Source organism: Nyctereutes procyonoides, unplaced genomic scaffold (assembly GCF_905146905.1).
Source record: "Nyctereutes procyonoides isolate TBG_1078 unplaced genomic scaffold, NYPRO_anot_genome, whole genome shotgun sequence".
Lineage (NCBI taxonomy): Eukaryota > Metazoa > Chordata > Mammalia > Carnivora > Canidae > Nyctereutes > Nyctereutes procyonoides.
The window spans coordinates 11,348,971-11,376,088 of record NW_026575042.1 but is presented as its reverse complement, the minus strand read 5'-3'; the positions used below and the strand labels follow the sequence as shown (position 1 = coordinate 11,376,088).

The 27,118-nt window shown below is 39.5% G+C and overlaps 1 protein-coding gene across 1 annotated transcript in view; it reads left to right on the top strand.

Annotated features, from left to right (window-relative positions):
• Nucleotides 1–27,118, top strand: part of ULK4 (unc-51 like kinase 4) — a 590,170-nt gene that overhangs the window by 125,167 nt on the left and 437,885 nt on the right. Inside the window, exon 21 of the mRNA XM_055321719.1 lies at nucleotides 21,348–21,530. Within this exon, the coding sequence (XP_055177694.1) occupies nucleotides 21,348–21,530 (183 nt within the window). The remainder of the gene's footprint in view (nucleotides 1–21,347; nucleotides 21,531–27,118) is intronic.

Sequence of the window (27,118 nt, the reverse complement as noted above, 5' to 3'; positions counted from 1 at the left end):
CGGTAAGATCTTATGGGACCATACATATCGTTTCAGAAATGATTGGGAAGTGATAGTGGAAAGCTGTGCTCGTGGGTAGGGTACAGCATTTGGTTTGGTTTATGTTTAGTGTTGCCTGACTTTTTCTTTTAGCTCCTTCTTTCAGATTTTATGCTAAATACACTTATCATGAATTAATTATAAAGTGAATTCACGTTATGTTCAGGCATCTGTGGTTTTGCAGCTTTTGTGTTTTGATTGGCTGTCTACTACTTTGCTCACATGGTTATAGTGACTTGGTGTAAAAGATAATTATGTATGAAGATGTGTTAACATGGTTGTATCAATTTAATACTCTGTTGAACAAATACAAACCTTACTCATATGATTTATTAAAATGGTCTTTTTGATCACTAGTCTCCTCTGTACTCAACATTATATGGCAGCCTTGCTTTTGCTTGATCCTTCTTGTGCTTCTCCCTTTTGTCCTTCATTCTCTTTCCTTAAACCTCCAACCTTCATTTTCCTGTTACAGTTGATGAACTGTCCCTTCTGGCAGAGACAAACCTCTCCATGTTTCTTCACATCTTCTTTCTGTTCCCTTCTTGGGAATCTAACTCAAATGGTTACTTTTGCTTTTTCCTGAATCTTTAACACTTTCTCTACTAGATCCTGCTAATTATAATTAGCATTCAAGTATTCTTTACCTCATTAAAAAAAAGAAAAGCACACATGCAAACATATCAAAGGGTGTCTGGGCTGTACATCCCTCTTCACAGCCATACTTCTTTAAAGAGTTATTGTCACCAGCTGTTACTCCTTTCTGGTCTATTTTCTCTTTAACCTAGTGTAGTATCTGTCCTAAAATGATACTGGAGATGATCTTGCTCAGATCTCCACTGACTTTCATATTGCTAAATCCTGGGGATATTTATTGATATTCCCCCCCCCCACTTTTTTTTTTAAAGATTTTATTTATTTATTCATGAGAGACACAGGGAGAGAGGCAGAGACACAGGCAGAGGGAAAATAAGGCTTCCTGCCGGGGAGCCTGATGCAGGCCTCGATCCTAGGACCCTGGGATCATAACCTGAGCCAAAGGCAGATGCTTAACCTCCGAGCGACCCAGGCACCCTTCTTATCTTAAATTTAGCTATGTAATTTTGAATATCAAGTGCTAACCATTCTGCTCGCTGAATATCATGAAGCAAAGGATATGTAACATCTGTCTCTGTCTCTCACATACACACACACACACACACACACACACACACACACAAATGCTTCTGGAGCCACATGATTTCAAAGTGGCCCAAAAAACCCTAATTATGGTGTTAGTAATTCCAGAAAGACTGTCTGAAAGAGTTACAAAGTATACCAGTGACCATTCTCAAGGAATCTTGGAATTCTATCTTAGAATATCCATTTTATACCACATCTTGTCTATATATACTGGAATATTACTCAGCCATCAAAAAGAATCAAATCTTGCTGTTTGCAATGATGTGGTTGGAACTAGAGGGTATTATGCTAAGTGAAGTAAGTCAGAGAAAGACAAATACCATCTGATTTCACTCATATGTGGAATTTAAGAAACAAAACAGGTGAACATAGAGGAAGGAAATGAAAAATAAAATAAGATAAAAACAGGGAGACAAACCATCAGAGACTCTTAACTATAGGAAACAAACTGAGGGTTGTTGGAGGGGATGGGAGAGGGGAGGTGGGGGTAACTGGGTGATGGACGTTAGGAGGCACTTAATGTAATGAGCGCTGGGTGTTCTCTGCAACTGATGAATTACTAAATTCTACCTCTGAAACTAATAATACAGTGCATGTTAATTAAATTGAATTTAAATAAAAAATTTAAAGAACATCCATTTTAATGCTGGACCTTTAAAAAATCTGTCTAGTTTTAATTGGGTTTATGTTATTTTTATCTTTATATTCAAACATGATTTCTTTCCTTGGCAAAGTTTTTTCCAGTTCCCACCAAAGTTGTGTACCTTTTAGCCCTTGCTTCACCTAGCATTAAGCTTTACCCTTTCATCTTGGGGTTTTTATATTTTGTTCTTAGCATTTACCTGAATCATTCATTTTTTACTGAAATTTTGTCCGTTGTCCCAAAAAAGTCTCTCCTTTCTTTGCTCCAAAATCCCATTCAGTATGATATGTTCTAGATCGTTTTTCTATTTCTTTAGTTTCCTTCCACTATGAAATAGTTCCTCAGTCTTCCTGTGTATTTCATGTCCTTTACAATTTAAAAAAAAATAGGTCTTTTATTTTGTAGGGAGTCTGTCTGGTGCTTTCTCATGAGATTTTCTTAGCACCTTTGAGGACTCCTGCCTGTAACCAGTCTGTGATGGTAGGCATAGGAGGATCACCTATTTTTTTTTATTCCTTCTCTATCAGAGGTTGGTAAATGTTTGCTATAAAGGCCCAGGTTATAAAGATCTGGGGCCTTGTAGACCACGTGTAGTTTCTGTTGCACATCTTTTTTGTTTCGTTCTCTACTGCCCCCTTTAAAAATGTAAAAAACATTAAAAAACGATTTCATTTATTTGAGAGAGAGAGAAACAGAGTGAGAGCATGCATGAGTGGTGGGGGGTGGGAGGAGAAGGAAAAGCAGACTCTCTGTTGAGTAGGGAGCCAGATGTGGGACTCCATCCCAGGATCCTGAGATCATGACCTGTGTGGAAGGCAGACACTAAACTGACTGAGCCATTCAAGCACCTCTCTTTTTTCTTTTTTAAAAGATTTTGTTTATTTGAGAGAGTGAGCACAAGTGGAGGTGGGGGGCAGTGTAAGGCAGATGGAGAAGCAGACTCCTTCACTGAATGAGGAGCCAGATGCAGAGTTCAGTCTCAGGACCGCGAGGTCATGACTTGAGCCAAAAGCAGATGCTTAACTGACTGAGCCACCCAGGCGCCCCCACAACCATTCTTATTATATACCTCATGAGTTGTGGAAAAATAGGCCTTTGGTATTGCTTGGTATTCTATTGTAAGGAAGCTCTTTCCCTTCTCCCATGTATATATGTGTATTTATATCATTACTTTGATGAATAATTACTTTGTGCAGTGGGTCGGTCATAATTTGATATTACTGCCAATATCCTTCTTTGTTGGGATGCCAAAGTCATCCTAGATTTAGCCAATGCGGTCCCTTCAAGCTAGCTTCTGTGTTCTGTGGACCTATCTCTATCATGTTTGAGCATTTCATTATTTTCTGACAGCACACGGGTGTTCTGGGTTAATTTGTGCTTTTTCTCTGCCAGCTCTGGAACCAATCATTTCTCTGGGGAACCTTTGGTATTTAGAAGCCAAGATCTGGACACTCTTTGTGCTTTTGCTATGGGGCGTCATTGTTTCTAGGCCTTCTTAATATTCAGAGTTAGAAAAAAATATATCCATTCATACACATACATTTATAATTGCTTTTATATATATTATACATATTTGGAACAAAATTCATGCATTCATATCAATACTTCCAATTTTAATTCAATACCTTAAGATTCTTTCAAGCCTTCCCATTTCCCATGTTTGTAAATCCCTTCTCAGGTAGAGACAGACCTGGTTCCCATTACTCTCCATATTTCTACTGATTTGTTTGGTCAGTCAAATTTACTTCTTTGTAACCGACTCTATCAACTCTGGTCACCTCTGCTATGTCATCCTCTGTCTTCCTTGCCATTGCCGCTCTTCCTCCTTCACCCCTGTGCTTGGTTCCTCCTCCCCCCAATGCCCCCTTTCCTCAAATGCAGACATATTGACCTTGGAGAAGGGAAGGTGAGAGGAGATGGATTAAGAAAAATGAAGGGGGATCCCTGGGTGTCACAGCGGTTTAGCGCCTGCCTTTGGCCCAGGGCGCGATCCTGGAGACCTAGGATCGAATCCCACGTTGGGCTCCCGGTGCATGGAGCCTGCTTCTCCCTCTGCCTGTGTCTCTGCCTCTCTCTCTCTCTCTGTGTGACTATCATAAATAAATAAATAAAAATTAAAAAAAAAAAGAAAAGAAAAATGAAGGGTTAGGTATTCTTTTTTATACATTTTCTTCCCTTAACTCCTCCCACCTCACTGTTCACACTCAGGTACTTAACCTGTCTTGGGAGGCTCATTCCTGAGTGTCTTTCAGGTCTGTCTTACCTCTCTCTGCTATGTTTCTACCTCCACTGTCTAGGAATTGGTGAGCACTTTTTACTTTCAGTGCAATATTATTTAATGCATTTAGCACCTTTTGCTTAGTAAATCAGTTGTATTAGCGTATTATACTATAAATCCTTATTGGTTATAAACTCCTTTAAAACCAAGACTATATATATATATTTTAAAGATTTTATTTATTCGTGAGAGAGAGAGACACAGGCAGAGGGAGAAGCAGGCCTCCACACAGGGAGCCCGACGTGGGACTTGATCCTGGGACTCCAGGATCACACCCTGGGCCAAAGGCAGGCGCCAAACCACTGAACCCGCAAGGGGGATAGTCAGGGATCCCCCCAAGACTATATTTTTTCATCTCTCTCTTTCTCTGTTTGAAGCCAGGTCTTTGATTACAAGTTAGGATTTTTCCTGCAAAGATTGAGAGAGAGGGATCCTTCTGTCCCACATTATGAATGGGGGGGGGAGATCGTGAGTAATTGTTTAATAACATTTAACATCCCTCATTATTGGGGAGATGAGGAAAATAGTAAATAAAAATAAATAATAAAAAGGTAGGGTGATCATTTTTATTATATAAAATATAAATATATTACATATATTTTATTATGTAAAAGTATGAAATCATTGTTGGGATCCTAAAATAAAGTTATTCTAATGTAATCCTAAGAAAATGTGTCTTGTAAACAGGTTTACATGAGGATTTATTAAAGATTGAGGTGGCAGAAACTGAAAACAGGCATTCTGAAGACACTTGATGCAAATTCCTAGCAGGGAAAGACAATTGCTTCCTCCCTAGCATGCCTTACAGAGCTGAACTTCCTTTTTTTTCTTTTTCCAAATTCTTCTCTCAGGAATGTGTGCCAGAGGTTAATGTGCCCATTTGGTGATAAAGATGGGAATTCTTATCACAGCCTTCAAGATCTCAGGTTGTTTGGCCCCTGCCTACCTTTTTTATAATGTCTCCTAAAGCTCATTGTCTCACTCTTTGTATTTCAACCACACTTTGTTCTGACATTTTATAGAATTTGCAAGCACTTCTCTGCCTCAGGATTTACCCCCTTATTGTTCCCTATGCCTGGATGCTCTTTTCACATGGCTGAGTCTTCATCTTTCAGGTATCAGTTTAAATGTTACCTCCTCTGGTGACATCCCCTGGCTCCTCAAATCTCTTTGTATTTTTGCGCATAGCAACAACCACAGCTCTATTAATATAATGTATATAAGCATAGTTTTCCCTATTCGTGTCAGTTCTAGGAGGGTAGGAACCCTTTGTCTTGTTCACTTCCTAAGCACACATGGTAGGTGTTTGGCAGGTCTCTGTTAACCAGATGAAGTTCTGCATGAGTTCTGCTGGAGAAGAGTGGTGTTCAGAGCTGGGGCACTGAGCTGCTTCTTGTTTTGTTTGTAATGGTTTGTGCTGTCTCTGGCATTGATTTCCTGGTCATATCTTGGTCCCATAGATTCCTCTGTATCAGCGTGGTCCCCAGCCCAGCAGCATCAGCAGCACCTGGGAATTTGTTAGAAATACTGGTTGTTGGCCCTTGATTTAGACCTGCTGAATTGGAGTCTTTAGGGGAGGGACTCAGTAATCTGCATGTTAACAAGCCTCCAGCTGATTCTAATACCTGCTGAAGTGGGAGAACCATTGCCCTAGTCCTTGAAGCTTTTGGAAATACTGGCATGGTGTGAAGTGAAAGACAGTGAATTTCTCCTTCCCATGTGGGAATGGCTTTATGGCTTATGGATTGCTTTTTGGGAGGAGTGGACCTGATTTAGGAATATACTGGATGAATAAAAGATTACTAGAATTATTAGGATTACAAGGAATCTCTATGAACCATCGTGGGGGACCAGAGAAACCTGTAGAGTTAAATTGAGTAGGATGGCGCTGATGAGGAAGATAAGTGGAGTAAACATCATTGCTGATGGGCTGAGATGAAGGGGATAAAAAGTGAAGAATTTTGCTACGTTGTGGTTCCCTCTGGGGTTGGCGAGGAGCCTTTCAAGGAACATTGACTACTACTTCCACTTTATGCACACCCCCAACCCCTATTCTGATGTATTTTAATATGTCTCAGGAGTCAGATGAGAGTGTGTATAATTTAAAAAAGCTCCCAAGGTAATTTTGATAGGATGAAAAAAAATATTCAAAAGATAAAATACAAATGGTTTTTAAGGTTATTATTCCATGGTGATTCTGTCCATGTTTCTAATAGATATGCGTCCTCCATTTTGACTTAGTCTATTTCTTAAAAATTGCTTTTGTTATGTAGATCGTCAGGACTTCTGGAGGTAACACAATGTTCTTTTTGAAGCAAATTTTGAAGTGAATTTTAGACTAGAAGTGGTTTTTTTCCCCCCAGTTTTAAAATGTAGTTTCAAGCTCTTTTTTATTAAGTAAATATTTCAAAACCAGTGCACTGGAGATCTGACTTGAGATTTGATTTTTTTTTTTTTTTTTTGTTCAGAAAATACAAGCCACTAATGTGCTCTTGAGCCTCCATGAAGCTCTCAACTGTTTGATATCCAGAAGTGGGTTAAAGGTTATTTTCTGCATGAGCTTTTTAAAATGGAAAGTCTGTTAGGCTTTTGAGCAGTATTCTGAAGATGAGACACTCCAGTTGCCCTCATATTGGTTTGAACACATTTGGAAGTAGTCTGGACAAATCTTTGATCAAGAAATATCCTCATTACGATCATTATGATGAGGTAGGGATTTTATATTGTTAGAAAGTCAGTTTTGCTGTGAGAGCTGCCCCAACAATTGTTAAAATGCCAACGACAGTGTTTCGCGTCTTGAGGTCACTATTGAGACCTTATTTGTTCAAAAAGTTCTGATTGAAGCATGACCTTTAGGGACTCTGTTTAAAATGCTGTTTTTTTAAAAAAATTTTGGATTAAAATAATAATTCTGTTTTGACTTCATACACAGCAATTTTCTTAGATCCACTATAAATGAGGTTTAAAAACTTTCACATTCTAGAATAGAGCTAGCTTTGTATTTGGTAAATTTATTTTTCATATTCTTAATTTCAGATATTAGTTGCTACTTTTCTACTGAAACATATACAGTTTGGGCATTAGACTTGAAGAATCCTACTTTCATGGTTTCCAAGCCATCATGTCTAACTTAGCCAACTGTAACTCCCATGGAAGGGAGAGGAGAGACTGAAATAGGATTCTATTCAAAATAGAGCAGGGAATCCCTGGGTGGCACAGCGGTTTGGCGCCTGCCTTTGGCCCAGGGCGAGATCCTGGAGACCCAGGATCGAATCCCACATCGGGCTCCCGGTGCATGGAGCCTGCTTCTCCCTCTGCCTGTGTCTCTGCCTCTCTCTCTCTCTCTCTGTGACTATCATAAATAAATAAAAAATTAAAAAAAATCTTTTAAAAAAATAGAGCAATATTTTTTTCCTGTAATTTCATTCTGCTATGGCTATCTGTAAATGAATAGAGATCCCTGGTGTATGTTTGACACAGAGTCAGTGATTATTGTTATATTTTCTAGCTTTATTGAGATGTCATTGACATAACATTGTGTAAGTTTAAGATGTACTACATGTTGATTTGATACATGTATATATTGCAAAATGATTACTACCACAGTGTTAGGTAACCTCTGCATCATATCACATACTTAACTTTCTTTTTTGTAGTGAGGACATTTACAATTTATTCTCTCAACAACTTTCAAACATATACTGCAATATTATTAACTATAATCACCATGCTGTACATTAGATTCTTAGAACTTATTCACTATAAAATTGGAAGTTTGTATGCTTTGACCAACATTTACCCATCTCTCCCCCCACCCCCCCACCCCCAGAGCCTCTGGGAACCACCATTTTAGTTTGTTTCTATGAGCTTAGCTTTTTTAGATTCCACATGTAAGTACTTAGATATCATATAGTATCCATCTTTCTTGGTCTTATCCCACTTAGCATAATGACTTAAAGGTCGACTACCCCATGTTGTTGCAAATAGCTGAGTTTCCTTTTCTCTTGCGGCTGAATAATATTCCATTATGTATATGTGTAACATATATACCACATCTTCTTTATCAATTCATCCATTGATTGACTCTTAAGTTATTTTCATATCTTGGCTATTGTGAATAATGCTGCAGTGAGCATGGGGGTACAGATATATCTTTGAGATCCTGTTTTCATTTGTCAGTGACTATTGAGACAAGATTATACATCCCATATGATAATCAGTTCCATGAGGAAAGGGACTCTTTGTTTTGGCAGAAGGGTGTATATGTAGTGCTTTGCAAATGCTTAGTTTTCAGTGTGTTTGTTCAGTAATTTCAGATATGGTAGTAAATATATACACTACTAATAATGTAAATTTTCCTGGGATGCCTGGATGGGCTCATTTGGTGAAGCGTCTGACTCTTGATTTTGGCTCAGATCGTGATCTCAGGGTTATAGGTTTGGGCCCCATGTTAGGCTCCACACTCAGCAGAGTCTGCTTGAGATTCTCTCTCCCTCCCCTTGCTTGCTCTCTCAAATAAATCTTAAAAAAAATAATGTAAATTTTCTTTAAATATTTATTTCCATCTAATTAAAAATGTGTAATATAGTCATGGCATCAGAATGTAATTTAAAAATTATTATAAAAGTGCATTTTTTGAAAACTTTGAACAGGACATATGTAAAAGGGTGAAAACTTCCTTGTCTTTTCTCTACCCCTCACCTTTTGGTCCCACCCCAGGAGACAGCAATTTGAGAGGGTCCTTCTACATTTTCATTGTTACTAGTTGCATTATCTTTTCCTTTCGGGTTATAATAAGGTCACATCAGCATTTTCATAAGGATTGGAACTAAAGTTTTAGTATTGAGTAAATATATGTACTTTAAATGTTCATTTTGGTAGAAGATTGAGTTTATACCAATCAACATTTGTTTTCCTTATTTTATTGATAGGAATAACTTTTAAAGGAAGTTCATCTTTGGAGATAGAAAAAATATTTAATTTTTTTTCCTGAGATTTTTAAGATGAAAATATTTTTTGAAATCTTTATCTTTCCCCTCTTTACTTACAATTCTTTTTTTTTTTTTTTTTTTTTTTTTTTTAAGAGCACATGCTTCTGCTGGGAGGTGGGAGGAGGGGCAGAAGGAGAGGGAGAGACAGTTTTAAGCAGAATTGTACTGAACCAGGAGCCCTGCAGCAGGCTCGATCTCATGACCCCAATATCATGGCTTGATGCGAAATCAATAGTCTGATGCTTAACTGAGCCACCGAGGTGCCCCTTACAATTCATCTTATGTTTGATTGTTTAACTATTGATCAAGGTTATAGATCTGTTAAAAATATAAATCAGAAAGAATGAGGTTATAGGACATTAACTATAATGAATGTTTTTGTAAAACTATTTCTTTCTTTGTAGTCTCTTATATATGCACAGAATTTGACCATCTCCCATACCCGCCTCCCCCCCCCCTTTTTTTTTTTGCTTTAAATCTTTTGAGGTTTTTCCATTGCTTATGGCATAAAATTCAAAAGTCCTGGTTTGGTAGACCAACTGTGGCTCCAGCATATTTCCTACTCTCTGTTTTTCCTCCTACACCTGAAATGTGTTTTCATTGCATCAACTTCCCCTTCTTAAAACATGCTCTTCATCTTCATGTCTCTGTGTGAACACTTGTTCTCTGCTTTCTGGCTGGATTTTTTAAGTTCAATTTTTAAAAATTCCAGTATACATTCAATTAACATAAAATGTTTTATTAGTTTCAGGTATACAATAGAGTGATTCAACAATTCTATACATTACTCAGGGCTCATTATAAGTGTATTTTTCCCCCCTTCACCTGTTTCACCTCCCTCCCCCCCCCCCCCACCTACTGCCCCTCTGGTAACCATCAGTTCTCTATTGTTGAGTCTGTTTTTTTCATCTTTATTTTAAAAATTCATTTTGTTACTTAAATTTCACATATGAGTGAAATTGTATACTGTTTTTCTTTCTGACTGGTTTATTTCACTTAGTATAATATTCTTAGACTCGATCTAGGTTGTTGGAAATGGCAAGATTTCGTCCCCCCGCCCCCCATATCTTGGCTGTTTTTTTTTCCTTTTTTTTTTTTTTTGGAAGTTCAATTTGCCAACATATAGTATAACACCCAGTGCTCATCCATCAAGTGCCCTCCTCAGTGCCCATCACCCAATTACCCCAACCTCCTGCCCACCTCCCCTTCTGCAACCCTTTGTTTCCCAGAGTTGGGAGTCTCTCATGGTTTATCTCCCTCCCTAATTTTTCCCACTCAGTTCCCCTCCATTCCCTTATAATCCCTTTAATATTTCTTATATTCCCCGTATGAGTGAAACCATACCATATAATGATTGTCCTTCACTGATAGACTTATTTCATTCAATATAATACACTCCAGTTCCATCCACGTTGAAGCAAGTGGTGGGCACTTGTCGTTTCTGATGGCTGAGTAATATTCCGTTGTGTGTGTGCGTATATATACATATATACACACGCACATCCTTTATCCATTCATCTGTCGAAGGACATTGTGGCTCCTTCTGCAGTTTGGCTATTGTGGACATTGCTGCTACAAACATTGGGGTGCAGGTGTCCTGGCGTTTCATTACATCTGTATCTTTGGGGTAAATACCCAGTAGTGCAAATGCTGGGTCATAGGGTAGCTTTATTTTTAACTTCTTGAAGAACCTCCACACTGTTTTCCGGAGTGGCTGTACCAGTTTGCACTCCCACCAACAGTGCAAGAGGGTTTCCCTTTCTCCACATCTTCTCCAACATTTATTGTTTCCTGTCTTGTTAATTTTCTCCATTCTCACTGGTGTGAGGTAGTATCTCATTGTGGTTTTGATTTGTATTTCCCTGATGGCAAGTGATGCAGAGCATTTTCTCATGTGCGTGTTGGCCATGTCTATGTCTTCCTCTGTGAGATTTCTCTTCATGTCTTTTGCCCATTTCATGATTGGATTGTTTGTTTCTTTGGTGTTGAGTTTAAGAAGTTCTTTATAGATCTTGGAAACTAGCCCTTTATCTGATACGTCATTTGCAAATATCTTCTCCCATTCTGTAGGTTGTGTTTTAGTTTTGTTGACTGTATCCTTTGCTGTGCAAAAACTTCTTATCTTGATGAAGTCCCAATAGTTCATTTTTGCTTTTGTTTCTTTTGCCTTCGTGGATGTATCTTGCAAGAAGTTACTGTGGCCGAGTTCAAAAAGGGTGTTGCCTGTGTTCTCCTCTAGGAGTTTGATGGAATCTTGTCTCACATTTAGATCTTTCATCCATTTTGAGTTTATCTTTGTGTATGGTGAAAGAGAGTGGTCTAGTTTCTTCCGCATGTGGATGTCCAATTTTCCCAGCACCATCTATTGAAGAGACTGTCTTTCTTCTAGTGGATAGTCTTTCCTCCTTTATCGAATATTAGTTGACCATAAAGTTGAGGGTCCACTTCTGGGTTCTCTATTCTGTTCCATTGATCTATGTGTCTGGTTTTGTGCCAGTACCACACTGTATTGATGACCACAGCTTTGTAGTACAACCTGAAATCTGGCATTGTGATGCCCCCAGATATGTTTTTTTTTTTTAAATTCCCCTGGCTATTCGGGGTCTTTTCTGATTCCACACAAATCTTAAAATAATTTGTTCTAAGTCTCTGAAGAAAGTCCATGGTATTTTGATAGGGATTGCATTAAACGTGTAAATTGCCCTGGGTAACATCGACATTTTCACGATATTAATTCTGCCAATCCATGAGCATGGAATATTTTTCCATCTCTTTGTGTCTTTCTCAATTTCTTTCAGAAGTGCTCTATAGTTTTTAGGGTATAGACCCTTTACCTCTTTGGTTAGGTTTATTCCTAGGTATCTTATGCTTTTGGGTGCAATTGTAAATGGGATTGACTCCCTTAATTTCTCTTTCTTCAGTCTCATTGTTAGTGTATAGAAATGCCACTGATTTCTGGGCATTGATTTTGTATCCTGCCATGCTACCAAATTGCTGTATGAGTTCTAGCAAACTTGGGGTGGAGGCTTTTGGGTTTTCTATGTAGAGTATCATGTCATCGGCGAAGAGGGAGAGTTTGACTTCTTCTTTGCCAATTTGAATGCCTTTAATGTCTTTTTGTTGTCTGATGGCTGAGGCTAGGACTTCCAATACTGTGTTGAATAGCAGTGGTGAGAGTGGACATCCCTGTCTTGTTCCTGATCTTAGGGGAAAGGCTCCCAGTGCTTCCCCATTGAGAATGATATTTGCTGTGGGCCTTTTGTAGATGGCTTTTAAGATGCTGATTTTCAGGTGTTAGCACTTGGGGGAGCTGCTCTGCCCCCTGCCTGGTGCAGGGCTCAGTGGGGGCTGTTTACCCCGTGAGGCCCCAGGAGGAACAACCGCAGTGGCGGTGGCCAGCTCTGGAGCCCTGGAGTCAGCCCCCACAGTAACTAGGGAGCTCTCCCTCTGCAGGGCCTGGAGGCTCCAGGGGCGGGCTGCTGATCTGCTCAGCTCGGGGCAGGAGCGTCCTTGCTGTCCTGGGCCCTCCTGGCCTCTGCCTGTCCCGGGGGGAGGCCGGATGCTGGGCTGTGTCCCGGCGCCCTGTGCTCCGGGGCCTGCGCTGTTGGATTCGCGCTCCCGCTCCGCAGCCCCCTCTGGGGAGCCGCCGCCCGAGCCCCCCGAGCTGCTCCCGGCTCCGCAGCCCCCTCCACGGAGCCGCCGCCTGAGCCCCTCGGAGCAGCTCCGGCCCCGCCGTGCGCGCTGCAGCCCTTAGGGAGCTCGGCGCACTCTCCCGGGGCGCAGGTGTCTGTTAGTGTCCCCGGGAGCCCGAGGGCATCCCCGCCCTCCTGGGTCCTGCTCCAACTCCCTGCGAGCCCCTTTCCACCCGGGAAGGTTGGTGCAGCTCCTGCTTCTCCGGGACGGGGCTCTCCTGTCCTGGGGACACTCACCCCGGCCTCAGCCCGGCTCCTCGCGGGGCCCCTCCCCCTCGGAGGCCTTTTGTTCCTTTATTTCTTTTTCCCCGTCTTCCTACCTTGATAGAAGCGCGAACTCTTCTCGCTGTAGCATTCCAGCTGGTCTCTCTTTACATCTCAGGCCGAATTCGTAGATTTTCAGGATGATTTGAAGGTTATCTAGGTAATTTGGTGGGGACAGGTGACTTGGGGACCCTGCTCTTCCGCCATCCTGCCCCTCCTCCCCACTAGTTCTTTATCTGATAGGTCATTTGCAAATATCTCCTCCCATTCTGTAGGTTGTCTTTTAGTTTTTTTGACTGTTTATTTTGCGTGCAGAAGCATTATATCTTAAGTCCGTAGTTCATTTTTCCTTTTGTTTCCCTTGCCTTCATAGATGTATCTTGCAAGAAGTTACTGTGGCCAAGTTCAAAAAGGGTGTTGCCTGGTTCTCCTCTAGGATTTTGATGGATTCTTGTCTCACAACTAGATCTTTCATCCATTTTGAGTTTATCTTTGTGTATGGTGTAAGAGAATCGTCCAATTTCATTCTTCTGCACATGGCTGTCCAATTTCCCCAGCACCATTTATTGAGGGAACTGTCCTTTTTCTAGTGGATATTCTTTCCTGCTCTGTCAAATATTAGTTGACCATAAGTTGTCTGGATTCTTTATTTTATTCTATTGATCTGTCTGTTTTGTGCCAGTACCCTACTGTCATGATGATCACAGCTTTGTAGTACAGCTTGAAATCTGGCATTGTGCTGACCCCAGCATTGGTTTTCTTTTTCAAAATTCCTCTGGGTATTCGAGGTCTTCTCTGATTGAATACAAATCTCAAGATTATTCCAACCTTGGGAAGGAAGTCCATGGTAGTTTTATAGGGATTGAGTTGAATGTGTAAATTTCTCTGGGTAGCATAGATATTTTCACAATATTTATTATTCCAATCCATGAGCATGGAATGTTTTTCCATCTCTTTGTGTCTTCCTCAAGTTCTTTCAGAAGTCTTCTGTAGTTTTTAGTGTATAGGTCCTTTACCTGTTTGGTTAGGTTTATTCCTAGGTATCTTATGGTTTTGGGAGCAATTGTAAATGGGATTGATTCCCTAACTTCTCTATATTCAGTGTCATTGTTAGTGCATAGAAATGCCACTGATTTCAGTGCATTGATTTTTGTATACTGCTGTATTGCTGAATTGCTGTATGAGTTCTGGCAAACTTGGGGTGGAGTCTTTTGGGTTTTCTATATACAGTATCATGTCATATGCAAAGAGGCAGAGTTTGATTCCTCTATGCCAATTTGAATGCCTTTTATTTCTTTTTGTTGTCTGATTGCTGAGGCTAGGACTTTCTAATACTATGTTGAATAGCGGTGGAGAGAGTGGACATCCTGATTGTGTTCCTGATCTTAGGGGAAAGGCTCTGTTTTTCCCCATTGAGAATGATATTTGCTGTGGACTTTTCATAAATGGGTTTTAAGATATTGAGGAATGTTCCTCTATCCCTACAGTTTGAAGAGTTTTAATCAGGAATGGATGCTGTATTTCATCAAATGCTTTCTCTGCATCTATTGAGAGGATCATATGGTTCTTGTTTTTTCTCTTTGTTGATGTGATCTATCAGGCTGATTGTTTTATGAGTGTTGAACCACGCTTGCATCCCGAGGATAAATCTCACTTGGTCATGGTGAATAAACCTCTTCATGTACTGTGGATATTGGCTAGTATCTTGGAATTACTGCATCCATGTTGATCAGGGATATTGGTGTATAAGTCTCCCGTCCCTTTCTATCCTTCAGAACAGTTTTAGTAGAATAGGTATTTCTTCTTTAAACGTTTGATAGAATTCCCCTGGGAAGCCATCTGGCCCTGGACTTTTGTGTCTTGGGAAGTTTTTGATGACTGACTCAATTTCCTCGCTGGTTATTGGCCTGTTTAGATATTTCATTTCTTCCTGTTCCAGTTTTGTCAATTTGTAGCTTTCCAGAAATGCATCCATTTCTTCTAGGTAGCCTAACTTGTTGGCAGATAGCTGCTTATAATATGTTCTTAAAATCGTTTGTATTTCCTTGGTATTGGTTGTGTTTGCTCCTCTTTCATTCGTGATTTTATTAAGTCCTTTTTCTTTTTAATAAGGCTGGCTAGGGATTTATCTATCTTATTAATTTTTTGAAAGAGTGAACTCTCCTGGTTTTGTTTATCTGTTGTACAGTCTTCTAGTCTCTACTTCACTGAGTTCTGCTCAAATCTTATCTCTCTTCTGCTTGGTGTAGGCTTTACTTGCTGTTCTTTCTCTAGTTCCTTTAGGTGTGAGGTTAGCTTGTGTATTTGAGTTTTTTTTTTTTTTCCAATTTTTTGAGCATGGTTTGTATTGCAGTGTTTCCCTCTTAGGACTGCTTTTGCTTTATCCAAAGATTTTGAATGGTTGTATCTTCATTCTCATTAGTTTCCACGAATCTCTTTAATTCTTCTCTAATTTCCTGGTTGACCCATTCATCTTTTAGTAGGATGCTCTTTAACCTCCGTGTGTTTGAGTTTCTTCCAAGTTTCTTCTTGTGATTGAGTTCTAGTTTCAAAGCATTGTGGTCTGAACATATGCAGGGACAATCCCAATCTTTTGGTATCGGTTGAGACCTGATTTGTGACCCAGTATGTGGTCTCTTCTGGAGAAAGTTCCATGTGCACTTGAGAAGAATGTGTATTCAGTTACGTTTGGATGGAAAGTTGTGTATATATCTGTGAAATCTATTTGGTCCAGTGTATCATTTAAGGCCCTTGTTTTTTTGGAGATGTTGTGCTTAGAAGATCTGTCATTTGCTGAAAGTGCTGTGTTGAAGTTTTCTATTAGTGTATTATTAAGTATCTCTTTACTTTGGTTATTGATTGATCTACTTGGCAGTTCCTACATTAGAGGGATAAACATTTATGATTCTTAGGTGTTCTTGTTGGATAGACCCTTTAAGTATGATATAGTGTCCCTCATCATCTCTTACTACAGTCTTTGATATGAACTCTGTAATTTATCTGATATGAGGATTGCTATCCCAGCTCTCTTTTGAGGACCATTTGAATGGTAAATGGCTCTCCACTCCATCATTTTCAGCTGAGGTGTCCTTAGGTCTAAAATGAGTCCCTTGTAGACAGCGTATAGATGGGTCTTGCTTTTTTATCCAGTCTGATAACCTGGCATCTTTTCATGCGATCATTTATCCCTTTCACGTTCAGAGTAACTATTGAAAGATATGAATTTAGTGTCATAATATTACCTATTCAGTCTCTGTTTTTGTGGATTGTTTCTTTGGGCTCCCTCTTTCTTTTACAGGGTGCCCCCTTCATACAGAGCCGGTTTCGTGGTCACGTATTCTTTCAGTTTCTACGTATCCTGGAAGCTCTTTATCTCTCTTTCTATTCTGAATGACAGCCACGCTGGATAAAGTATTCTTGGCTGCATGTTCTTTTCATTTAGGACCCTGTATATATTATGCCAGCCCTTTCTGGCCTGCTAGGTCTCTGTGGAGAGGTCTGCTGTTAATCTGCTATTTCTCCCCATTTAAGTTAAGAATCTCTTGTCTCACACTGTTTTAAGAATTTTCTCTTTATCTTTGAATTTTGCAAGTTTCACTATTAAATGTTGAGGTGTTGAATGGTTTTTATTGATTTTTTGGGGGTCCTCTCTATCTCTTGGATCTGAATGCCTGTTTCCTTCCCCAGATTTGGGAAATTCTCAGCTAGGATTTGTTCAAACATACTTTGTGGTCCTCTTTTTGTCTCAGCCTTTTCTGGAATCCCAATTAGACATATATTCTTCCTTCTCCAGCTATCATTTATTTCCCTAAGCCTTTCCTCATGGGCTGTTAATTGTTTTTCTCTTTTTTTTCCCCCTCAGCTTCCTTCCTTTCCATCATCTTGTCTTTTATGTCATTCACTCTCTCTTCTACCTTATTAACCCTAGCAGTTAGAACATCCAGTTTGGATTGCATCTCATTTAGTGTATTTTTAATTTTGCCCTGATTAGACTTCAGTACTGCAGTAATAAAACCTCTAGAGTCCTTTGTGCTTTTTTCCAGGGCCGCCAATAGCTTTATAATTGTACTTCTGAGTTGAATTTCTGACATTGTATTGAAATACAGATTCTGTAACTCTGTGTCAGAGAGTAGTGTTTCTGGTTCTTTCTTTTGTGGTGAATTCTTCCTTCTAGTCATTTTGTCCAGTGCAGAGTGGTTGAATGAGCGGGCTGAGTCAAAAATATCAACCATGACCTAAGTAAAATACACCCTAGGTGACTCCAAAGAGGTCAGAGACTAGAAAATAAAAGAAAAAGATTAAAAGAACAAAATAAAACATTGACCTCTAAGGTCAAAATCAAATTTTAATACAAAGTAGTAAAAATAAAAAGCAACAACCCAAAAACAAAGAAGAAGAAAAAAATAATAGAGAAATAAAGAAGAAAGAAAAGGTGGGGATGCCGTGGTGGTGAGGCAGTGGTAGTGAAGAGAGAATATCGTCTGAGGGATCCTAGAAAGGCGATCTTGGTTCTGAGTGTATTTTCTTCTGTATGTTAGAAGATGCTCAATCTCAAGTTTATGTTAACCAGCAACACTTATAGACAGCCCCAACATTGACCCCCAAAGCATAAACAAGATAAAAGAGGGGGACAGAATGGGAAGGAAGAGAGAATATAATCTCACAAAATGAACCAGCATGGTGTTCCACTTGATTCTGGGTCTTTGTTTGTTATGTTTTAGAAAGTACTAATTTCTAGCATTGTAATACAAAACAAGGCAGAAAAAAAAAAAACAAATACCCATATCTTGAATATGTACCAAAATTAAATTGAATATGTTGAAGGGAATCCAGAAGTGAAAAGTATATCTAAAACATGTAACTGTAGGAATATGAAAGTCAAAAAGGAAAAACTTAAAAATGAAGAGCTGGTAAAATATTGTAGGATATTTATATTAAGGTGGGAAAGGAGAAAATATTGGAAAGTTTTAGTCTGATATAAAAATGAGTCGTAATGGAAAAAGGAAAGAAAAATGAAAAAATGGACCGTCTAGTTCTATATACTATTTTCCCTCAGTCTTGGAGCTTTCTAGTGCTGCTTTGTCAGTAAACTTGTTCTTCCCTTGTTCTTCCAGTAATTCTTCTGGGCGAGGAGGGGTCTGCTGTGCTGATTCTCAGGTGTCTGTGCCTGGCGGTGATGTCCTGCTCCTCTCCAGGTGTTGGGCTATGTGTGAGCTGTTTATGCTATGAGGCCTTTGTTTCATAGAGGCCCTGCCTCTCCCAGGCACAAGCTGACACAAGGAAGAAAACTAAAATGATGGTGGCCAGATTTCCAGCTCTGGAGTCGAGCTCCCCGTGAGTAACTAATGCAGTCTCCCAGTCCACACTGGCCTAGATGTTCGTAAGGGCAGATGGAGGTGCATTGATCTGCACAGCTTGCAAGGCGCCTGGTTGCAGGAGAGTTTTCGCTGTCCTGTGCTCTCTGTGCTTCTGCCTGTCCAGGGGGAACGCAACATCTCCGGCTTTGTCTGCTTGGGATCTGGGGCTCTGTTCCACTGGACCAGTGCTCCTGGGGACTGCCACCCCTGAGGGGAACCGAGCACAGCCAACTCTGTCTGGAGCCCGTCTGACTGGCTTCTCCAAAATGCTCTGGAGGGCTGCGGCGCTCCAGCCCTTTATCGATATTGGACTCTTGTTTTATGGTGAGCTTTCCCCCCAGGCGTCCCTCCTCTTATAGTGACTCCAGGAATCTTGAGGCTTCACTGCTCCTCCTGTGGTTCAGCCCGATTTCCCTGCTAAGTACTTTTCTGTCAGGGAAAACTCCTGTGCAGATTTATAAAGTTCTCGCTTCTCCAGGGCTTGGATTTCATGGCCTGGAGGCTTTGGCAGCTCCAAAGCTTTAGCCTGGCTACTCGAGGTTCCCTTCCCCTACTTTATTATTTATATATTTTTTTCACCTTCCTACCTTGTTAGAAGTGAAAACTTTTCTCCCTGTAGCATTCCAGCTGTTCTCTCTTTAAATCTTAGGTCAAATATGTAGGTGTTCAAGATGTTTTGAAAATTATCTAGGGAAGTTATTGGGGCCAGGTGAGTTATTGGCGCCAGGTGAGTTGAGGACCCCTACTCTTCCGCCATCTTGCCCCATCTCCGATTTCGTTCTTTTTTATGACTGAATGACATTCCAGTGTGTGTGTGTGTGTGTGTGATATTCCACTATACACACATAAACACGCATATACATGCTCACACACCACCTCTTCTTTATCCATTCATCAGTCAGTGGAAACTTGGGCTGCCTCCATAATTTGACATGTTAAATAATCCTGCAATAAACAATAATAAATAAGGGTGCACGTATTCTTTGAATTAGTGTTTTTGTATTTTTGGAGTAAACACTGAGTTATGATTACTAGATTATAAGTAAACACTGAGTTATATGATTACTAGATTATGAGATAGTTGTCTTTTTAACTTTTTGAGGAACCTCTGTACTTTTTTCCACAATGGCTGTACCAGTTTGCATTCCTACCAACAGTGCATGAAGGTTCATTTTTCTCTACATCTTCATCAACACTTGTTTCTTCTGTTTTTGACTTTAGCCATTCTTACAGAAATGAGGTGATATCTTATTGTGGTTTTGATTTTCATTTCCATGATGATGAGTGATGTTCAGCATCTTTTGATGTGTCTGTCGGCCATCTGGATGTCTTCTTTGGAGAAATGTCCGTTCATGTCTTCAGCCCATTTTTTAAATTGGATTATTTAGTTTTTGGGTGTTGAGTTGTGAACATTTTTATATATTTCGGATACTAATTCTTACAGAGTTATCATTTGCAAATATCTTTTCCCATTCTGTACATGGTCATTTTGTTCTGTTGATTGTTTCCTTTTCTTTGCAGAAGCTTTTTGTTTTGGTGTGGTCCCAATAGTTTATTTTTGCTTCCCCCCCTTGCTTCAGGAGACATATCTAGAAAACAGTTGCCATGTCTGATACGAGAGAAATTACTCCCTGTGTTATCTTCCAGGATTTTTATAGTTTTAGGTCTCACATTTAGGTCCAGGCTAGAATTTTCTTTACTTACTTTTCTGCCTGTCCACTTCCCACCTTCCCATCAGCCAGCTCAAGGTCATCTTCCTGTGTTGTTGACATGCTTTACTTTCTTTTCCAAGCATAATTCAGTGAACTCATTTCTGTTATAACATTTGTTCCATTCTATTACTTTATTTTTTTTTTTTAATATATTTTTTTAATTTTTATTTATTTATGATAGTCACACAGAATGAGAGAGAGAGAGGCAGAGACACAGGCAGAAGGAGAAGTAGGCTCCATGCACCGGGAGCCCGACGTGGGATTCGATCCCGGGTCTCCAGGATCGTGCCCTGGGCCAAAGACAGGCGCTAAACCGCTGCGCCACCCAGGGATCCCATCTATTACTTTATTAATTATGTTTTATCTCCGATAGTTTGTGAGCAAGTTAGGAAAAGTTCAGATGTCTGATTATCTTGGTTTGAATTCTAGCTTTGCCACTTAGTAGGTATATGCCTTTTGGCAAGTAACTTAAGTATTCTATGACTTAGCTCTATTGTCTATAAAATAGGTTAATACCAATACCTTTTTTATATGTTATTGGGAGAATTAAATATGATCGTCTTCAGATACTCTGAGATAACATTTTTCACATGCTAAACAGTAAATGTTAGATAATTTTTTTTTTTTTTAAAGATTTTTTTTTTTTTTTTTTTTTTTTTTATTTACGATAGTCATACAGAGAGAGAGAGAGAGGCAGAGACACAGGCAGAGGGAGAAGCAGGCTCCATGCACCGGGAGCCCGACGTGGGATTCGATCCCGGGTCTCTAGGATCGCGCCCCGGGCCAAAGGCAGGCGCCAAACCGCTGCGCCACCCAGGGATCCCTAGATAATTATTTTTATGGTTGTTTATTCAGTCCTTATTAGTGTCTCCAAAAAAAGAAGACACTTGATGGTTTTTATTACTTAAAGGGAAGTTTTCTATACAGACTTATAAATTAGTTTATCATTTTTGCTAATGCTTTAAAATATTTATGCTTATCATAGAAGTTTTGTTGTCTTTAGTTTTTACTGGTGGCTGGATTGTTTCATTTTTAAATATGCTGAAAGTTTCCACCTTTCTTATGCCAAAATAAGTAATTAAGGAGCCAGGTAAGCACCCTCTATTTCTTTACACAGTAACATGTGTTATCTTTCTGAGGCATGGTTAATGCCCTTGGGTTGTCTGACCTTGTTCTTCTGTCTATGCAGGCCTTGTGTCGAATCACCCGTCATTCTCCTACTGCCTTCCAGAATGTTATTGAGAAGGTGGGACTGAACTCAGTAATAAACTCCCTGGCCTCAGCCATCTGCAAAGTTCAGCAGTACATGTTGACCTTGTTTACTGCAATGCTGTCTTGTGGGATTCATCTTCAGAGGCTAATCCAAGAAAAGGTTTGACTTAGATTTCACCTATTACTGTACTTTAAAAATTGTTGTTGAGCTACTACAATTGCAGGAGAAAACAAGTAATGCCATTTCTGCAGAATGTAGTTTTTATCTCAGGGGACCTTTTTGAACTTTGCCAAATGTCTGTACCCCAGGCCATTCATCTGAAGATGTTGTGGAGTCTTTTAGTGATTAAAATAGAAATCCAGTAAATGGCTCTGCCAGCATGTTCCATTTCATTAATGAAAAGTTGGAAGATTTATGAGTCCTTTCTATATGATGATATTCCTTATGCCTCTTCCTCCTCAGCCCCCATCTCAACCCCCATATGCTTTGTCTTTTGTTTGGAGGGTCCCTTTATATTCTCTGCTTACTTGGACTCATTTTTACCCCTTTCCTTGTCTAATATTTGGCTAACACAAAGCACCTTGACAACTCCTTTTCTCTTGTTTTTAATTTAGTTTCCTTCTAATCCTAGGATATTCCTTTATTTTATATATAGTAGAATTTTAAAATATCCAGTTCCGATTACAAAACTTGCACAGCTATGAAGAAGTCTCTGTAGTAGTCTTCCTCAACATTCCTCTCCAGTTGCCTGATAGTGATCTGCAGACGAGAAGCAATGGGCATCACCTGGGAGAGGGTTGGAAATGCATCTTCTTAAGCCCCACCTCGAGCCTGCTGAATCTCAATCTATGTTTTAATGAGATCTCTAGGTGGTTTGTTTGAAGTCTATAATTTGAGAAGCTCTGTCCTAGAGTATTAGTATTGGGTGAGGTGTTACCAGGTAGAAAAAGTGGACCATGTTTATATATACATGTTTGGAAAGCTATGTGTCAAAGTGAAAGAGATAGTTTTAATTGTACAGCTTTTCCCAGTGTTTTGTATGCTCATGCATATTATGTATCTTCACTAGGGGAATGTAGTGTGTGGTGTTCTTTAAACTTACTGGACAAGTTATCCTCTTTTTAGAGGGGAGATGCCTGTCAAATTGGAGTTTTGAGAACTTGGTTAAGGTAATGCTACTAGTAAGTGTAGAATGGAACCACTTTCTTACAGTTTTTGCCTTGGTTCTTCTGTGTTAGGGTCCACACACTAAATTCTGGTTTTTATAATAAAAGTTAAAATTTCAGTAATTATGAATAATTTATTTACCTAGTAAACCTGATCTGTCAAACTCAAGATGGAGAGTAAATCATTTCTTGCCTTTACTCTGATTAGTCTGATTTAGACTGCTAAGAAGTTTGAGCCTCAGAGAAACAAATTTTTTCCCCAAAAGTCTGTGTATCTAATTTTTGCTATTAAGTTTTCTAAGTCATTAAATATTGTTACGTTGTATTAGAAAAAGCACCATTTGAATAGTTTTATGGTATAAATTATAATAAGAGAGGCTGAGTCTTTTTTTCACCCTCAGAACAGATATGGATTTTGTTCCAATATGGTATTTTACAAAGGGAGTAAAATAAGATACGTTGATTAATATGATTTTTGTAATTGTTTTATAATGTATATTCCATATTAACATAATAATCGAATGCTGAAAGGTATTGAATAAGTAATCTTTTGATTTTGATTAATATTGGTGCTGAAAAAAATTACCATGGTAGAAAAGATATAATACAAAATTTACTATCTTCACCATTTTTAAATTTATAGTTAGCGGTAAGTTTATTCACATTGTTTTGGGACAGATCTTTAGAATACTTTCATCTTTCGAAACCAACACCCTGTGCCCATTAAACATTTAGGATGCTGTGTTTTAAGGCTTTGGATTTTATTTGAATCTGTTTTAGTAGGCCTCCTCTGACATGGAAATGGCAGAGAAAGGGGGTGATACCTGTGCCTACCATATTGGAGTGGAAGATCAGGTTCCCCAGTGGGCTTCTGTTGGTCCTCCAGGGGTACAGAGAGCCCCTGTTTACTGCTGTACTGGGGTGGAAGTCCACACTTTCCATAGGCCTCCTTTGATGCCTGTCTCCCCAAGCCGGGAGTGGGGAGGGCTCCTCATTTACTATCTCCCCTGGCACCACAGAGTGGGAGTGTGAGCCTCATCATATCTGGTGGAAGGTGCTCAAGGTGCAGGCTTCCCGCTTGCCTTTTCTGCTGCCATCTTGACAGGGAAAGGAATCTTATTACTGCTATATATGGACAGTGGCCCAGGCTCTCCATGTGGTCTGTACTGATACCAGAGTTAGGGCGAATGGCTACTGTTACTGCTAGGGTGAGATGTTATTGCCAGATCTCCACTGGCTTTTTTCTGGTGTTGTTCTCATGGGGAGAGTGTCGACAGTTAACTATTGAAGGTAGGAGTCTAGGCTCTCTACTTGCCCTTTGCGGATGGGGCTGGGATCATGGTTTTTCCATGATGTTTGGTTGGAGTAGAGTAGCTATGGTTTGAAAGTTTTCGATCTCTCTGAGCTGCCCCTTTCTTGGTCCTTTGGCTCTAGAGAGCTGACCTTTCTTGTGTTTTGTTCCTATTGGTGTTCCTAGGTTTCTAGATTATCCAACATTCAATCCAGGATATCTGAGGCAAAACAAACAAACAAACAAAAAAAACAAAGCAGTGAGCTCACTGCCAAGTGGATGCTCAGGTGCTGAGGTTCCTACTAGTTCTTCTTCTCTCTACTTTTCAGAGTTGTCTTATGTTTGTTTATATCCAATGTCCAGGGTTTTTAGTTGTGTTTAGTGAGAATAGGAAACAGTGCATCATCTTCTCTCTTATCCTTTATTTTTTAAGATGTTTCTATGACAGGTCAATAATATAGAGTGAATTCTCGTTTAAAATGGAGGATTCTATTTTTTAATTAAAAAAAATGACCATTTATTGAACAATTACTATGGGCTAGTTAGTGACTTGCCATCCTGGGGTTTTCATGGATGAAACTTAGTGTGTTGAGTAATTTTGTCAAGTTCGTGAGGATGTCAGTGCTAGAGCTAATGCTCATGCCAGACAAATGAGGATGCAGAACAATTTTGGATAGTGTTGATGCTCTGAAGAACGGAAAACAGTAATGTGATAGAGTGCAATAGGCAGTTGTTCAGGGAGTGGAGTCATATATCATTATCTGGGTGGGCAGGGCAGGGTAAATATCAGGGAAGGCCTCTCTGAGGAGGTGTCATTCCATCTGAGCCCTGAATGACAAGAAGGAGTTTGCCCTGTGAAATCTCTGGGGAAAGAACTTTGTAGTTTAGCTTCCCCTGAGGCATGAGGGATCTTGGGAAGATCTAGAAAGAGAAAAAAGGCCCACAGAGCTAAACCTGGTGAGCAAGAGGAAAGAAGCCATTGGGAAGAAGCTGGGATGGAGTGGAGGGAGAGAGACCTAGATCATGTGGGGTTGTGGTCTTCCTCACAGGTTTTATTTTACTTAAAAGTGCATTTAAAAAATATACATGTATGTTTCAGGGGCAGGTTTAGCAACCTTCTTATTGCTAAGTTGAGTTACTTTTCTGAGAGTTTGGTTATTGACAGGTTAGAATGAATGGAAGAGGAGAGGACCTAGGAACAAATACCAGGTTTACTCTTTCCTATTAGACAGAAGAAGAACTGCATGTGTACTTTTGGGGAATCATGGCCTGTATATCATGATCTTTTTAAAATGGAAAATCAGTCCCCTAAAGAAGTTCATGGTATTCCTTTTAAATAAGAGAAATTACTGTTCAGTTCTGAGAAATTAGAAGCTATCAGCTATAATCTTACTGCCCAGAAATAATGACTATTAACACGTGGGTCTGTCTCCTTTTAGTCTTTTGTCTGTGTGTCTATGTATTTTATGCACACATTTATAAAATTAAGATCAAAATGTGTAGGTTTATCTTTTTTTAAGATTTGGAGACAGAGCATGCGTATGCATGTGTGTGTGTGTGTGGGGCAGGCGGGGAGGAAGGGCAGAGGGGTAGGGAGAGGGACAAGCAGACTCTGTGCCCAGTGCAGGCCCCATGACCCTGAGACCATGACCCAAGCCTAAACCAAGAGTCAGATGCTCAAGCAACTGAGCCACCCAGGTGCCCCAATGTGTAGATTCATCCTGATGATATTTTGTCATTAAGTATTCCCTAAGAACATTTAAAAATAATATACAATTTTTCATTGTGTGGTACCGCAATAATTTAATTCTTTCACTACTACTGAAGCACTTCTCATTTTTTGATTTCCACGGGTTGATGCAGTGAACATTGTGTTGCATACATCTTTGTGTTCACTCCTAATAGATTACCACAGCTGTTAATAGCAGGTCTGCATGGATACAGCTAGACTATCCTCTAGAAAGATAGATGATGAGAGTACTAGTGACTTGAAATTTGACCAGCAATCATTAGACATGTGCCGTCTCTTATAATGAAACACGGAGTAAGGGATTATTAGCAGCATACTGCATGTTTTCATAGTCCCTTGCAGTTAGCAGCTAACCTGGGTCTCCATTGGAACTATGTGACAGTAGCCAGGTTTTCACCTTAAACTAGACCATCCCCATTATTATTCCCTTCTGAATCCTGCTCATGTTCTCAAGCGGGTAGTGAAGGAATTTGCTCAGTTTGCTTATCACCTGCAGGAGCTACTTGCATGTCAGTGCCCTTTGATGACTGTTATCCAGCACTGATGTGCATCAGTGTTGTTTATTTTGTGTTGTCATCTTTAAAAGGATCTGCTTTCTCATAAATATGCTAAATGGCAGAATATTCCTTTATCCAGAAACAAACGTTAGTTCTATACCCTGGGATGGGAAAAGTGAGTGATAACAGCCATGGTGACAGGGGACTCTGAGTCACAAACCATGTGTTCTCAATATTCTAGTAACTGGAGAAATTGAGCCATACAACAAATGACAAGTTGTCCATTTTCTTCTCTCCAAATACTCAACAGGATACTTTTTGAACCACTGGGAAATGGTACTTTATATGTAATCCTTGTGTCATTGCTAGTTTGGGAGTTGATAACTTTCATAGTTCACATATGTGAGTGGTTGTGAATAAAGGGCTTATGGAACATGTGACCAGATGTGAGAGAAAACCATGTAGCTGAGGTGTGAGTTTATTTACTAGTCTTTGTCCTATAAATTTTTTTTTGGTTTTCGTTGCTGTTTTAGTTTTATTTTTGTGGTTCTTCCAAGCTGTTAATGTGTCCTACAAATATTCAATCTTTAATACTTGGGGCTGGATTAGTTTGGGAGTTTGTAAATGTATTTCCTGTTGTTTTATTGAGGAGAGAGATGTTGGATGAGGTCATTGCAATTTCCCTTAATTATAAGAGCAAGAAACTTAATATGCTCATCTAATTTATTTTTAGCAGGTTATATTTATAACTTTTGTGAACTTTGGAGTTTTCATGTTTAGTACAGAAAATTCAGAATGTACGGAATACAGAAGACCAAAGTGCTTACCTCCTTGAGGTAATCTCTGTAAAAATTGTTATTATATCCCTTTCAAATTCATATTTGCTGTACATGGACACAACATATACACATATACATGTGTATACTTGTGTTTCCATATTCCCACCTCTTTGCTGCCACTCACATTTTGTTAGAATCTTTTTGCAGAAATTGGATCAACTATATATATATATATATATATATATATATATATATATATAGTTT